The sequence below is a fragment of the Hemiscyllium ocellatum genome, chromosome 29 (genome assembly GCF_020745735.1).
Source record: "Hemiscyllium ocellatum isolate sHemOce1 chromosome 29, sHemOce1.pat.X.cur, whole genome shotgun sequence".
Classification (NCBI taxonomy): domain Eukaryota; kingdom Metazoa; phylum Chordata; class Chondrichthyes; order Orectolobiformes; family Hemiscylliidae; genus Hemiscyllium; species Hemiscyllium ocellatum.
This window is the reverse complement of record NC_083429.1, coordinates 50,467,415-50,483,928: the sequence shown is the minus strand read 5'-3', so window position 1 is coordinate 50,483,928 and position 16,514 is coordinate 50,467,415. Positions and strand designations below refer to the sequence as shown.

The following is a 16,514-nucleotide window of genomic DNA, read 5'->3' as shown; positions in this document are numbered from 1 at the left end:
CAGCCTCCGATGCTCCAGAAAAAACAGCCCCAACCTATTCAGCCTCTCCGTGTAGCTCAAATCCTCCAACCCTGGCAACATCCTTGTAAATCTTTTCTGAACCCTTTCAAGTTTCACAACATCTTTCCGATAGGAAGGAGACCAGAATTGCATGCAATATTCGGGAGTGTGGTGCTGGAAAAGCAAAGCAGTTCAGGCAGCATCCGAGGAGCAGGAAAATTGATATTTTGGGCAAAAGCCTTTTGCCAAAACGTCGATCTTCCTTCTCCTCAGATGCTGCCAGACCTGCTGTGCTTTTCCAGCACCACACTCTCGACCCGTGTACAAGATTATGCCAGGTTTAAATAGGTAAGCAAAAGAAATGTACCTGTAGCTGACAGGACAAGGATTAAGGGTCACAGGTTTAAGAACTAGACATGAGATCCAAGGGAGATGAGAGGAAAAATATTTTTACAATGGGGTGATGACCCAATACTCATTACCCAGGAGAATGATGGATGTGCAGACGATCGATAACCTCTAAAGTGGATTGTATGAAAACATGAGGCAAATAAACTTCCAGGATTTTAGTTGTTTGAGCAGGAGAATATCACTGATTAGATTGTGCGATGGGGAGCTGCACTGGGTGATGGGCCAAATGGACTCTTTCTGGGTAGTAAGTGATCCAATGGCTCCTCACCTCATGGATTTTGCCATTAAGTTAGGAGTAAGTCTCCGTGCTTCATAAAGAGGCACATTTCCACCAACTCTAGGATTTATCTGCCAGAGTTATATTTTATGTAGCAACATTTATTGAATCAAAACTTCACTCATTTGAGATGGAGAAAGATCCCAGTATTTGAGAAATTCAGGGCTGCCCCAACAACAAATCATTACTGAGGCAAAATTGGCTGCAGTTCTTAAAACCAATGAGACTTGAGGACTTTTTTTTTACCAATTCTAGATTCTGTATCTTCATTGTTTCTAAAATCTGTCTCCGAGTGAGAGAAAGAGTAATTCCTGTCCTTCATCGTTTAGGCTGCACTTCCATTCTCTATTGGCCTTTCACGCCAGTTATGGTGCTGTTAGATCTTTAGTCGTTGCCCGCTATCCTTATTATTTACACACTTTCATATTCATTCGCCTGCACAGGTTCAAGAAGGTTTGCATTTTAATTTTATAATGTACATGAAAACTGATCAATACAAGAAATGAGTCTTGGACTCTTCACAGCATTGCAATAACTAAAGAAAAAAACAATAGTATCACAGAGCTTCTTAAAATGTAATGGGTTCCTTTGTTCAACTGCAAAAGGCAAGGCCATCAATGTCTGGAGAGGGACTACTTTACCACTCAAACAACCATAAAGAGCATCAAACACTCCCAGAACAGGGACAGCATGGGGCTAGATACAGAGTAAAGCACTCTCTACACTCTTCTCATCAAAAATCGCCAGGAAAGGGACAGTACATGGTTAAATACAGAGTAAAACTCCCTCTAACTATTATCACTAAACACTTCCAAGACTAGGACAGCAAGGGGTTAGAATGAGAGTAAAGCTCCCTCTACATTGTCCCCATCAAATACTCTCAGGACAGAGTCAGCACAGGATTAGATACAGAATTAAACTTCATCTACATTGCCCCCATCAAGCACTTCTTAAGTTGTACTCTTTAAAAGACTTCTGGCTTATTATTTCAGAGAAGATCAGATGAATTCTCCCTGGTGTCTTTATCAATATTTATATCTCAACTAAAGTGATTTTTAAAATTGGAATACTTGGTCAATATTTCTGGCTGTGTGTCAGTTGCTGCACGTTTCCCGCAATAGTGACCACGGCTCAAGCCGTATGTCATTGACTGCAATGAAACACTTTGAGATGTCTTAGATTAAATTAGATTCTCCATAGTGTGGAAACAGGCCTTTCGGCCCAACAAGTCTAAACCGCCCGTCTGAAGAGAAACCCACTCCCCTACCCCTGACTAACGCACCTAACACTACGGGCAATTTAGCATGGCCAATTCACCTGACCTGCATATCTTTGGACTGTGGGAGGAAACCGGAGCAAACCCACACCGAAACAGGGAGCATGTGCAAACTCCACACGATAGGCAGGAATCGAACCCAGGACCTCAGTGCTGCGAGGGAGCAGTGCTAACCAATAAGCCACTGTGCCACCCAGTTCACCGTAACCTCCCCCTTTCTGTGCCTCGATGAATGAAGCCTAGAATGCTGCACAGCTCTACCTTTCCTGCAATCAAATTCTTGATTTCAAACACATCCGTAAAGGTCCCTTTTAACCTTCATTGGTTTAAGAAGGATGATCTCAGCTTTTCCAATGAACTGAAGCCCAACCCTGCCAATCCTTGGTGCTCACTCCACATTCCCGAAAACCTTTTGCATCCTGCCTGATGTGGGTGCATTGGAAATGCAGAGAACGCCAAAGAGCCAAGCAATGCCAGCAAGGTGGGGCACCCAATCCACCAAGTGGCTGTCCGGAATAACCACTAATATTCAATTCCCTCCTGATGGACTGAATTCTCAATTCCCTCCTTGACAGATTAGGCCTGTGGATCTGGAGTTTAGGATGATTGGGAAGGAGATGTCTTAAGGTCATGAGTCATCAAATGTCACTAAATCAAAACATATGACTATTAATTCATCAATTTTTCTGGGATTTTCCTGTGTGTGAATTGACTGCAGGGTTTTTTTTTAACGTTTCAACAGTGAGTACACTTTGAAAAAAGCCATATCTTTGGCTGTAACATGCTCTGTGACATCGAGAGGTTGCATAAGGCACTAAATAAATACAAGAGTTCTTCTGTAGTTAGCTGAGTCATTTCCACTTCTCTCTCACGATGATCTTATTATTGGGTTATTGCACATTTGGTTTGGACCAGACGTATCTGCACTCAGTGTATTGCTAAACAAATCACAAGTAACAAAAGCTCAGATTTTCCTGAGAGCAATCAGTAAGTTTACTTCCCCACTACCACAGCCCAGCACCAAAGAAAAAGCAATAAATGCAAGCTTTTACTTGGTTTTGTCACAAAAGTCCCTGGCGATGATGAGGTCACATCTCTTTCACAGCCTCTTTAATGTTGCTCATCAACAGCAGGGTACAAATCCTCATCTCGAGTCCTCATGTTCTGATACTGGAACTCCTGGTTTGAGCTTAGATTTCCTCTAGTCTTCATCATCCCACTGATGGTAAATGGTGGATCAAACTCCAACTGGATAGATTTCAAGTCTCTGCAGAAGAATCCAGGAGTTGAGGTCTGATACATTCCTGCAGCACTTTCACCCCTGTCATCTCCATCTCTGTGTGACCAGCCCGCTGACCATCTGTCTGTATACCACTCACAAATCACCATCAGCACCCCACCATCCTCCAAATACCCAGGAACCCTCCAGCTGCTCTGCGCCTTGCTAGAGTTTGGTCACGTGCACACGAGGAGATTTGCCACCATCTCGACCCAGTGCCCATCTCAGTGTGGGATCTCACTGAAGCTCCTCAGCAAGGGGATGGGAAGAGAATTCAACTGAGGCTTGACTCTGTCCTCACCGAACAAGGTCCCCTCCAGCCAGCAGTTCAGAGAAGGTTTCCCAGACTAATAGCTGGATTGCCTTATGAAGAAAGGCCAGACAGACTAAGCCTGTGGAGATTAGAAGAGTCAGAGGTACTTAAAAGATACAAAATGCTGAGGGGACTTGACCAAGTAGATGTTGAAAGGATGATTCATCTTGTGGGAGAATGTGGAACTACGAGTAATAGTTTAAATATAAGGGAATACCCATATAAGACAAAGATGAAAAATGTCTTTTTTTCTCTCTCAGAGAGTTGGGAATCTTTGGAATTCCCTACCTCAAAAAGCTGTGGAATCTTTAAATATTTTTAAGGAAAAATAGACCGACTCCCGATGACTAAGGGGATGAAGATTATCTGCAATATATAAAAGTTGAGGTTAAAATCAGATCAGCCATGACTCTATTGAATAGCAGAACAAGTTTAAAGGGCTGAATGGTCTGCTGTTGTTCTTTGTTAGAACTCAATGGATAATTTCCAGCTTCAGTAACCATTCATTGCACAGTACCATAAAGTATACTGCCTGATATCAAAGAACCTGAGCCCTAACCCAGGGCATTACCCACCTTTGTAGCTTGGTACATTGTTAAAATATCTGGTCTACTTTATCATGGACCATTTCCTGACGACACAGCTACAGAATATTGATCAATATCCCGTCTTGTATCAAACCTCCTGTTCTCATTTCCAAGGATGGGGCCAAGGCCTTCCATTTAATTGGATCACCCACATGACCAAAATACAGTGATAGTTTGCCATTACCTTCTACAGGATGCTGACCAGGAAACTGTCCCCGCCTTACCTACCGCCTGCCATCAGGCTCATTGCAAGTGTTTTTAGGCTCTCAATCATCCCTTCCATGACCAACAAGTCCTGATGTGGAACACGAACCCTGAACTTCTAGTCCAGTGGTAAAGACACTACTCTGCCCTGCACTACAGAATCTTTTGTCATTGATATCACCGCGTACACACATGAGCCAGACATTACACTCCAAACATCACCGTGTACAGACATGAGCCAGACATTATACTCTAGACATCACCATGTACATACATGAGCCAGACATGATACTCCAGACATCACTGTGCACACACATGAGCCAGACATTATACTCTAGACATCATCGTGCACACACATGAGCCAGACATTATACTCTAGACATCATCGTGTACACACATGAGCCAGACATTATACTTCAGACATCACTGTATACACACATGAGCCAGACATTACACTCCAGACATCACCGTGTACACACATGACCAGACATGATACTCCAGACATCACCGTGTACACACATGAGCCAGACATTACACTCCAGGCATCATCGTGCACACACATGAGCCAGACATTATACTCTAGACATCATCGTGTACACACATGAGCCAGACATTATACTTCAGACATCACTGTATACACACATGAGCCAGACATTACACTCCAGACATCACTGTGTACACACATGAGCCAGACATGATACTCCAGACATCACCGTGTACACACATGAGCCAGACATTACACTCCAGACATCATCGTGCACACACATGAGCCAGACACTACACTCCAGACATCACCATGTACAAACATGAGCCAGACATTACACTCCAGACATCATTGTGTACAAACATGAGCCAGACATTATACTCTAGACATCATCGCGTACACACATGAGCCAGACATTACACTCCAGACATCACCGTGTACACTCATGAGTCAGACATTACACTCCAGACATCACCGTGTACACACATGACCAGACATGATACTCCAGACATCACCGTGTACACACATGAGCCAGACACTACACTCCAGACATCACCATGTACAAACATGAGCCAGACATTATACTCTAGACATCGTGTACACACATGAGCCAGACATTATACTTCAGACATCACCGTATACACACATGAGCCAGACATTACACTCCAGACATCATTGTGTACAAACATGAGCCAGACATTATACTCCAGACATCACCATGTACAAACATGAGCCAGACATTATACTCTAGACATCATCGCGTACACACATGAGCCAGACATTACACTCCAGACATCACCGTGTACACTCATGAGTCAGACATTACACTCCAGACATCACCGTGTACACACATGACCAGACATGATACTCCAGACATCACCGTGTACACACATGAGCCAGACATTATACTCCAGACATCACCATATACTCACATGAGCCAGACATTACACTCCAGACATCACCGTGTATATATGAGCCAGACATTACATTTTAGAGGTGACAAATAAACAAACTGCCTTTTCAGGAAAATGTCAGATGTTTTCTGAATTGCAGCTGGAAATTTCTGAGCATTTTCTAATTGGCACAGTGACTTTGCATACAGCAATTTAATTCTGACTGACTGCACACCATTTTGAAGCAAAATCTCAATACTTATTTCTTACTATGAACACATAGATCTGGTGTAGAAGCAGAGTTATATTCAGGACATTTGATGACACACTGTCAACTTGCTGCTGCATATCTGATTATATAATGTCTAGTTTTGAATGTTGGACACTCAGATAGCTGGATTTTGAGTGTCAGCAGAACTTATCTGACTTCAAGGATCTCACACTAGATCCTTGACCATTGTCAGTACAAGGTTCGAAAGGAGCAGGAATCCTGGGTAGATTTTACCAACTCTCCAGCCCACAAACAGCTCGGGACGTGTAAACCCTCTACACACGCACTGCCTGTCCATACCCTTATCCATCATCCATCTGAGCCCCTCTACATCCCTGACCACTGCTGCCCCCAGAAACCTCACTAAAATGGTTCATAGCTGCAGCTTCTGAGGATTACACAGAATTTATGACACAGAATCAGGCCATTCGACCTGACCAGTCCATGCTGGGTTGCCCACTAGAGACTCCTCCCACCTTTCCTCATCTAAATTTCCCACTATTCCCTCCAATCCCTTCTCCCTATCGGCTTGACTCATTTCTTCTTAAATTCATTGACATCATTCACTTTGGCCAATCACATTCTCTCCACTCTCTGAGAGTGAAGAAGTTTCTTTTGAATTCCCATTTAGATTTCTTGGGGACTACCTTATATTGATGTCTTTTCCCATGAAAGGAAACAACCTCTCTGTGTCTAACCAATCAAACATTTAGTAGAATCCATGCAGTGAAGAAAGAGGCAATTTGGCCCGTCAAGTCTGCACTGACCCTTCAAAGAGCATCCCTCCTATCCCTGTAATCCTACATTTCCCAAGGCTAATCCACCTAATCTACACATCCCTGGACACCGTGGGCAATTTAGCATGGCCAATCTACCTAACCTGCACATCATTGGGCTGTGGGAGGAAACCGGAGCACCTGGAGGAAACCTATGCAGACACAGGGAGAATGTGCAAACTTTACATAAATAATTGGCCGAGGCTGGAATCGAACCCAAGTTCCTGGTGCTGAGGCAGCAGTGTCAACCACTGAGCCATTGTGCCATCATTTTAATCATCTCAATTAGGTCACCTCTCAGCCTCCTCTTCTTGAGAGGGCAGAGATCCAGCCTATTGATCTGTTTTTGCTACATTATAGCCACACATTCCTGCTCTGTATGACACAGTAAAGTTGATATATTGATGAACAGAGCAGCCAGTGAGCAAACTTCTAAACCATCCAAAGTGATGTTCCAGTGAAGATTGTCAACTATACCTGAGAACATTTTGGCTGAAGAACAGTTTGGGTTCTGTAAAAGACAAAAAGGAGCAGTGTCAGCAACTCAGCTCACTGAAGCAATCAGAAAGTCCTTAGACTCCAGAGAGGGCATAATGCTTACACACACACACATACTTAACTCTCACACACACACACACACTCACCCCTCATACGTATATACACACTTACCCTTCACACATACACACAGATCACAAACTTACCCCTCACATGTATATACACACACACACACACACACACACACACACACACACACACACACACACTCACATGGACACACAGATTAGACACACACACACACTCTCTCTCACATACACACACTTACACCTCATACGTATATACACACTTACTCTTCACACATACACACAGATCACAAACTTACCCCTCACATGTATACACACACACACACGCACACACACACACCCCTCACATGGACACACAGATTAGACACAGACACACTCTCTCTCTCATGCACACACTTACACCTCACACACAGTTTAGACCTTACTCCCCACATGTGTACCCACGAGAGCCTACAGACACACACACGCACCCATGCACACTTACTCCCCCTATATGCGTGCTTGCACACATGTGCACACACATCCCACACAAGTACTCACCCTCACTCAAACACACACCTTACACACATACCACACACACACACACACACACACACACACACTCACTGACCACCCCCTCATTCACCCATCGCTCCCCACAAACACATACATCTTTCACAATCACATACCCTACACCCTCACACACGTGACCCCTCACATGCACATATCCTCTCACAATGATTTTGATCAATTTTTTTCAGTCTTTCCCCCTCTCTCCTGTAGTTCTGATGCTTTATAACCTCAAAGACTGTTTCCAATGCCTCTGCTACCTCATCCGTGTGAGCTTTAACCCTGAGCATGCCGCCACTAAATGTGACTCGATCCTTGTCTTTCATCTATCTACACCTTCAAACAGAGAGCTTCAGAGGTATGGGACTTCCCTCTGTGCAGTTCCCTGACACTGTGAAGCTAAATGCACCAGCTCAGCAAAATCAATCCCAATCTAGGATTGAACCTCTCCAGGTTTCTCTGGATATTTTTGATTCACTGTCAGATTCCCTGTGGTTATCCTATTATTTTATTGGGATCCCTCACATAGTGCAGTTACAATATTGTCCAGTCACTCAGAGGAGAAAGTGAGGACTGCAGATGCTGGAGATCAGAGCTGAAAATGTGTTGCTGGAAAAGCGCAGCAGGTCAGGCAGCATCCAAGGAGCAGGAGAATCGGCGTTTCGGCCATAAGCCTTCTTGAAGAAGGGCTTATGCCCAAAACATCGATTCTCCTGCTCTTTGGATGCTGCCTGACCTGCTGCGCTTTTCCAGCAATACATTTTCAGCTGAGTCACTAAGAGGGAATGAATTATTAAAGGTAGCCTTGTTGCTGGTCAATCTAAAAGGCAGTGATTTTAATGTTAACCCTGTTAGGACGGGCTACCGTCCCCGTGTTCGTTTGGAGGAGAGAAACACTGGATCTGATTCAAAATATAAGCTGGTTTAATGAGAGAGAGCCGTACAAAATACAGTGAGATTTGCTGCTCACTGGAGAAAGCACTTTCTGATCTATTGTTCTCTTTGTCTAGCTTTTTAGCCCCCTCGCATCCCAGTGCTACATCCTTATTTGGTAGGATGCGGTATTCTCTTATGGGATTGGTCCCAAAGCTGATAACATTCTGTTACCTCAGTATGAGCTACGTGCAATCTAACACGGTTTCAATGTCCTGTTATCTGTTCACCCTCCCTAGGGCCTCTTCAGGCTATGCCATCAGCTTTTCAGTCTGTTCTTAGTGTAACATAATGGCTTACTGTTGTCTAGTGAAGCTAACAATTTCCAGACTTGCTAATACTACCTTACGTGAGCACTACCTAACAATAAAGTTTCTTACGCTGCCTAACCTTAATAATGGATCCCAACAACCCCCAAATCCAAATATGATATCTTAAAACCAAGCACTAAGCATTACTGTTACGTTTAATTCTTGGGACTATATTTCATGAAGCGGGTTAGGTTTAGATTGGATTTCTGGTTAATAGAGTTAGGAATTAGATTTAGTGGTTTTACTGAGCCACCTTTGAATTTCAAAGTAGGAATAAATTATTGCGGATGCTGGAATTCGTACTGAAAACAAAAAAGTACTGGACATCACAATGGGTCAGGCAGCACCCATGGACAGACAGTAAGCTAAAGTTTCGAGTCGTGATCAGCTCTGAAGAAGACTAATCCAGATTTGAAATGTTAGCTTGATCACTCTTTGTGGATGCACAGCATGGTGGCTCAGTGGTTAGCACTACTGCTTCACAATACTAGGATTGCTGGTTCAATTCCAGCCTTGGGTGACTGTCTGTGCTGAGTTTGCACATTCTACCTGTGTCTGCATGGATTTCCTCCCACAATCCAAAGATATGCAGGCTAGGTGAATTGACCCTGCAAAATTGCCTGTAGTGTTAGGTGCATTAGTCAGGGGAAAGGGTCTGGGTAGGTTACTCTTCAGAGGGTCAACATGGACTTGTTGGGCCGAAGGGCCTGTTTCCATACTGTAGGGAATCTAATCTAATGCTGCCTGACCATTGTAATTTCCAGCATTTTTTCTTTTCACTCTGAACTTCAACCTTGTCCACTAATCCTAAGTTACATTTTGTGATCCAGTTGTAGGGTTAGTGATCCTTCCAATTAGTGAGACATTTTCTGCACCTACTTTGAAAGCAGCGCCCATGTCTGTAGTACTGGACTAAGATCATGGTCAACAAGATTCCAGCCAGGATCAGCAAGCACACAGCAATGATAACCGCTCGAACATTTACACTGTCACCTAGAAATGGAGAAAAATGAGGTCAGCTTGCATCAAGTGAATTCCCAACACTTCACATTTCTCATTGCTGCCTTCACAACCTGATTTTTTTAAAGTGTTTTTCATCTCTGACTGAAAATTGAAATGTGAAGAAGAGAAAAACAAGCATCAGTCCGTGCTGGTGTTCAGCTTCAACATAAGGTTTCTCCCATTCCCTCTCTGTCACGCTCTATCACAATATTCTTCTATTATTTTTTCTCAAATGTTTATCAAGTATTCTCTTAGTTACAACTGCATTACTTATTTCATGAGGTAGTGAGTTCCACCATCTAAACACTCTCAGGTGAGAAGATTCTCCTGAATTGGATTAATGTTCACTAGATCTCTCTGCATGAAGGAATTCTATTTAATTCCTAATGTAATATATTTCAGGTTTCCTTCCCAACCCCAGAACCATCTCTTGTGTGAATGTGACTGTGATGAGCTTCCCTTTTCATGACACATTGGAGGAGGTGTGACCAGGGTGGAAATCACAGGCACATCCTTAGCTGTTTATGCTCCACACTGCCAATGCTGTGTCTGACCAAGTACAGCAGACCCTGTAAGAACCATGGGATTTATTGCAGGGCCCGTCTTAGACCCTGAGTGTGACACGGAAGGTCCATTGAAGTTACCTACTTTCGGAAACTTATTTCCTATGGGGATGCCACTCAACCTCTATCTCAAGAATCCAAACTTATTTCCAGTTTTTAGTTAATGTAATTTTCTCCCCTGTTTTCCTGAAGTTGTTCACTGTCACCTCACTGGGACCAATATACGAGTGTCTGACATGGAAGGTCAAGTCCAACACTCATTTTGGGGCAGCATGGTGGCTCAGTGGTTAGCACTGCTGCCTCACAGCACCAGGGTCTCAGGTTCGACTCCAGCCTCAGGCGACTGTGTAGAGTTTGCACATTCTCCCTGTGCCTTCTTGGGTTTCCTATGGGTGCTCCAGTTTTGGGGCGGCACGGTGGCACAGTGGTTAGCACTGCTGCCTCACAGTGCCTGAGACCCGGGTTCAATTCCCACCTCAGGCGACTGACTGTATGGAGTTTGCACGTTCTCCCCATGCCTGCGTGGGTTTCCTCCCACAGTCCAAAGATGTGCAGGTCAGGTGAATTGGCCATGCTAAATTGCCCGTAGTGTTAGGTAAGGGGTAAATGTAGGGGTATTGGTGGGTTGCGCTTCGGTGGGTCGGTGTGGACTTGTTGGGCCAAAGGGCCTGTTTCCACACTGTAAGTAATCTAATCTAGTTACTGTACAGCATGGCAACACATCCTTCAGTCCAACTCTTTCATGCTGACCAGATATCCTAACCTAATCTAGTTCCATTTGCCAGCATTTGGCCCATATCCCTCTAAACCTTTCCTATTCGTATGCCCATCTATATGCCTTTTAAATGTTGTAATTGTACCAACCTCCACCACTTCCTCTGGCAGCTCATTCCACACATGCACCACCCTCTGTGTGAAAATGTTGTCCTTTAGTTCCCTTTTAAATCTTTCCCATCTCACCTTAAACCTATGCCCTTTAGTTCTGGGCTTCCCCATCCCAGGGAAAAGACCTTGTCTATTCATCCTATCCATGATTTTATAACATCACCCCTCAGCCTCCAATGCTCCAGGGAAAATAGCCCTAGCCGATTCAAATGTGACCAGATAATTTTGATCAACCCTCCTGGGGCAGCATTGAGTGAGTGCTGCACAGTCAGAGGCGCCATCTCATATCAGATTCGGTGGGACTATTTTAAAGGACATAATACAATTTCCCTTCTGTGGGCAGGCTCAGGCTCATTAGTTTGGAGGAAGATGGGTTTGAAACCCACCACAGCAACTAGTGGAACTTCAATGAAATTGGTCAGTCTTGAGTATAAAGCTAGATATCATGATGGTCACCATAACAACTATGACTGAATGTAAAAAAAAATCTGGTTCATTAATGCTCCTTAAGAAAGCAAATCTGCTGTCCAGACCATTCCTGATGAAGAGCTTATGTTGACTCACCTGCTCTGATGCTCCCTGACCAGCTGTGCTTTTCCAGCACCACACGTTTTGACTCTGATCTCCAGCATCTGCAGTCCTCACTTTCTCTTTCCAGATCTGAGCTGAAAATGTGTTGCTGGAAAAGTGCAGCAGGTCAGGCAGCATCCAAGGAACAGGAAATTCAACGTTTCGAGCATAAGCTCTTCATCAGGAATGATGAAGGGCTTATGCCCGAAACGTCGAATTTCCTGTTCCTTGGATGCTGCCTGACCTGCTGCACTTTTCCAGCAACACATTTTCAGCTCTGATCTCCAGCATCTGCAGACCTCACTTTCTCCTCTTTCCAGATCTGGCCAACATGTGACTCCAAACCAACAGGAGTGTGCGTGACTCTTAATTGCCCTCTGACTTTTACAAGGATGTTGCCAGGACTCAATGGTCTGAGTTAAAGGGGAGATTGGACAAGCTAGGATTTTTTCTTTAGAGCGTAGGAGACTAAGGGGGGACCTTACTGAGGTGTATAAGGTTATGAGAGGCATGGATAGGGTGAAGGCACCCAGTCTTTTAACCAAGGTCAGGGAATCAAGGACTAGAGAGCATCAGTTTAAGGTTAGAGGGGAAAGAATAAAAGGGAACCTGAGGGGCAACTTCTTTACACACAGGGTGGTATGCATATGGAATGAGCTGCCAGTGGAAGTGGTTGAAGTGAGTACATTAACAACATTTAAAAGGTATTTGGGCAGATACATGAATAGGAAACGTGTGTATATGTATACACACATACACACGGACACACATATACACAGACATGCACACAGACACCCACACACACCTTTACAGACACACACAATCCCACACTCACACATGCACCCCTTCACAGACCTAAGACACTCTGCACTCACTACATACACACAAGTACACTTTCTCACACTCTCAACCCCCACCCCAGACAGACCTACACACACAGACAAAGACCCACATGCACACATATATTTTGTGGGGTGAATTAATACTTGCAGGGTTACATTGTGCTTTGCTCAAAAACTGCATGCATTCATGTAGAACTCTGAGCTCAAAAACTGCATGAATTCATGTAAAACTCTGTTATCTCACTTTTTAGGTTAGAATCAATCTAAACATCATGGCATAGACAGAGAACACAGGGGGCCAACACCTTCAACGTATTGTCTAGCTATCACCATTGTTAACAGCTAACCCGAGAATGCAACTTGTTAATTAAAAAAAGATTTTGTGATTTACACATGAAAGAAGTGAAACTATCACTGTATTCTAACAGATGAAAGACTTAACAGACAATCAATTTTTCAATGTATAATTTCAGTTCCATCACACTGCAAATTTTTGCTATACTGTGTTTTGATCGAGCCCTCCACAATCACCTGATGAAGGAGCGTCGCTCCGAAAGCTAGTGTGCTTCCAATTAAACCTGTTGGACTATAACTTGGTGTTGTGTGATTTTTAACCATGGATAGGAAAGGTTTAGAATGATATGAGCGAAGTGCAGGGAATTGGAATTAGCGTGGATGGACATTTTAGTCAGCATGGACCAGTTTGAGTTTAGATCAGAGTGGTGCTGGAGAAGCACAGCACAGCATCCAAGGAGCAGGAAAACCGACATTCCGGGCAAAAGCCCTCCAGCTTGGGCCAAAGGGCCAGTTTCCGAGCTGTCGGACTCTATGACTGTTTATGGTTAAGCATGACAGGCAGCTCAAGGGCAATTAGGGACATGAAACAAAAGGTGGTCATGCCAGCAACACCCACATTCTGTGAAGAGAATAAATGATCACTTTGCTGTTTGCAAGCTTAATGTACACAGAGTGGCTGAAATGTTTCTTACATCAGGGACTACACTGCAAGATGTACTCCATTACCCTTGAATGCATTGGGATGTCCTGAGCATATGAGAGGTGCTATAGAAACGTAAATTGTTTCTTTTTTTAAAAAATTCAAGATATTGACTAAATTCAATTCACAGATTTTCTGGGAATGAATAGACTTCAAGTGGATCTCTCCTTACTGTCTCCTGGTTCGGTGTTGTTCATACGTGTAAGTTGACCCTTGACATGGAGCAGGATTTCACTGGCGGCAGTGACTGTCATCTGGTCCTCTTGTGGATTATCTGCAAAACAGGAAAGACAGAGACTAGGTCATGTCAGAGTCCTTGTTGTTCAGTGACTGGGGAGGGATGAGGATGTGTGTCTATGGGGAGGTTGTGATGTTGTGGTAATGTCATTGCACTGGCCATCCAGAACTCCAAGTTAATGTGCTGGGGAGCTGGTTCGAATCCCACCAAGGCAGACAGTAAACTTTGAATTCAATAAAATCTAGAATAAAAAGAGATTACACAACCACTGTCAGTTGTCGTAAAACTTAATTAATGTTCTTTGGGTAAATAACAGTGTCGTCCTGATCTTGTCTGGCTACATGTGACTCAGTCTGGACGATATACAGTCTAGGTGGATTAGCCATGGTAAATAAGGTGGGGGGGGGAGGTGGTGGTGGTTCTGGATGGGATGCATTTCAGAGGGTCAGTGCAGACTCAATGGGCTGAATGGCCTCTTTCTGTACTGTTGAGATTCTATGATTCCAGACCCAGAAAAGTGTGGTTGATTCTTAACCATTCCCTGGCTAATGAGGAATGGCCAATAAATGCCGATCTAAGCCAATGATGCTCAACTTTATGAACAAATAAAAAATAAACCACTGGGAGCTGCAGCCACCAGTGTGAAGGTGTGTGTGCAGCATCTGACCCATTTCCCCAATGAATACGTGTCACTGATGCCCCAGTGGGGGAGCCCCATCTTGTCTTTGAATTAGGTTCAATCCCATTCCAGGATGTAGTCAGATGAAGCGCTGAGGGTGTGCTGTACATGTCCACATTGAGCTCTGAGACGGATATTATTTACCCAATGTGTGTATTCAGGAACTGACACAGAGGCACACAGGAAAGCATTGTTCCTTCTATCCGATGGGTTTTGTAGCTCAGAGTAAATCCAGAGCTGAAGACAATTTGTGTTATACAAATCAGCAAGTGATCTCAGTAAGACTTCTGACCCCTTGCAAATTGGTCACTTGCATTATAAATAATAATTGGCGTAGACAGCAGCTATTTTAAGGAATTAAAATCAGGCACGCAGTATTGAGTAAATATTGCCATGAAACTAGAGTGACAGTGTCACATTACGAAATCCCAAGAGCAGCTCAATGTTCTCTACACTTCCTGATGATGTAATAAATTTTCCACAACCTCAGAAAATCCCGTTCAAAAACTAATTGCCTGAAATTCATCCTTATATCTGAAACAATAATGGGTCCTCTGACCCTGGTTCTTACCCATCTCTTCTCCAGGTTGCGCATGGACAGAGCTGAGCGTGCTGCAGTGTACCCTGACTGTCCGCAGAACTGGTTTCTCCTGATTCCTGACAATTCAAGTGCAAGAGTGTCTCAAATTACTAAGAGATCAAGTAAACTGAAAGAGTAAAAGAAGGGCAAACTTTAAACTGATGTCAAATCTCCCCATAGCTTCCATCCTTTCCTCCCAACTCCCTCTATCCTCCTTCTTCCTCATTCCCAGAGCTTCTCACAGCCTTTCCAACTCCACTTCGCCCTTCCCCTCTCTTCCCCCTTTTCTTCTCTCCCCTCCGTTCTCCCCTCTCTTCCCCCTTTTCTTCTCTCCCCTCCGTTCTCCCCTCTCTTCCCCCTTTTCTTCTCTCCCCTCCGTTCTCCCCTCTCTTCCCCCTTTTCTTCTCTCCCCTCCGTTCTCCCCTCTCTTCCCCCTTTTCTTCTCTCCCCTCCGTTCTCCCCTCTCTTCCCCCTTTTCTTCTCTCCCCTCCGTTCTCCCCTCTCTTCCCCCTTTTCTTCTCTCCCCTCCGTTCTCCCCTCTCTTCCCCCTTTTCTTCTCTCCCCTCCGTTCTCCCCTCTCTTCCCCCTTTTCTTCTCTCCCCTCCGTTCTCCCCTCTCTTCCCCCTTTTCTTCTCTCCCCTCCGTTCTCCCCTCTCTTCCCTTTTCCTCCCCTTCTCCCATTTCCCCTCCTTTTCCCCTCCCCTCCCCTGCTGTCCTCTTCTCTCTTGTTTCCCACCTCGTCATCTTTCTTCCCTGTCTGACCCTCCTCCCTGTATTGATTGCAATGTGGTCAGCCGGGTGGACCTCATAGAATAGGAATTCCCTGATTGGGACTATTAATCTGGATGGGACTATTAATCTGGATGGGACTATTAATCTGGCCTAATCAGGGAGCCCTGGCTGACAGATATAAGCCGGAGTGGGGGTAGTTCTGCTCACTCTGAGAGTTGGCTCTAAAGGAGCTGGATCAGTGTTAAATAAAGGGTGACTTGGTGATAGGATACTGACCTCTG

At 44.3% G+C, this 16,514-nt stretch overlaps 1 protein-coding gene across 2 annotated transcripts; it reads right to left on the bottom strand.

Annotated features, from left to right (window-relative positions):
• Positions 1-1,181: 1,181 nt before the first annotated feature.
• Positions 1,182-15,575, bottom strand: LOC132829579 (small integral membrane protein 35-like). 2 transcript variants are annotated; one of them, XM_060846840.1, is made up of 5 exons: positions 15,493-15,575; positions 14,177-14,278; positions 10,025-10,138; positions 7,249-7,282; positions 1,182-3,231 (listed from the first exon to the last, which is right to left on the bottom strand). In XM_060846840.1, the coding sequence occupies exons 1-5, from the start codon at positions 15,494-15,496 to the stop codon at positions 3,075-3,077; spliced, it is 411 nt and encodes a 136-aa protein (XP_060702823.1). In that variant the 5' UTR covers positions 15,497-15,575; the 3' UTR covers positions 1,182-3,074. The 2 variants fall into 2 exon arrangements, with proteins under 2 accessions (XP_060702823.1, XP_060702824.1); XM_060846841.1 differs by having other exon boundaries at positions 3,140-3,922.
• Between the last annotated feature and the right edge of the window lie 939 nt (positions 15,576-16,514).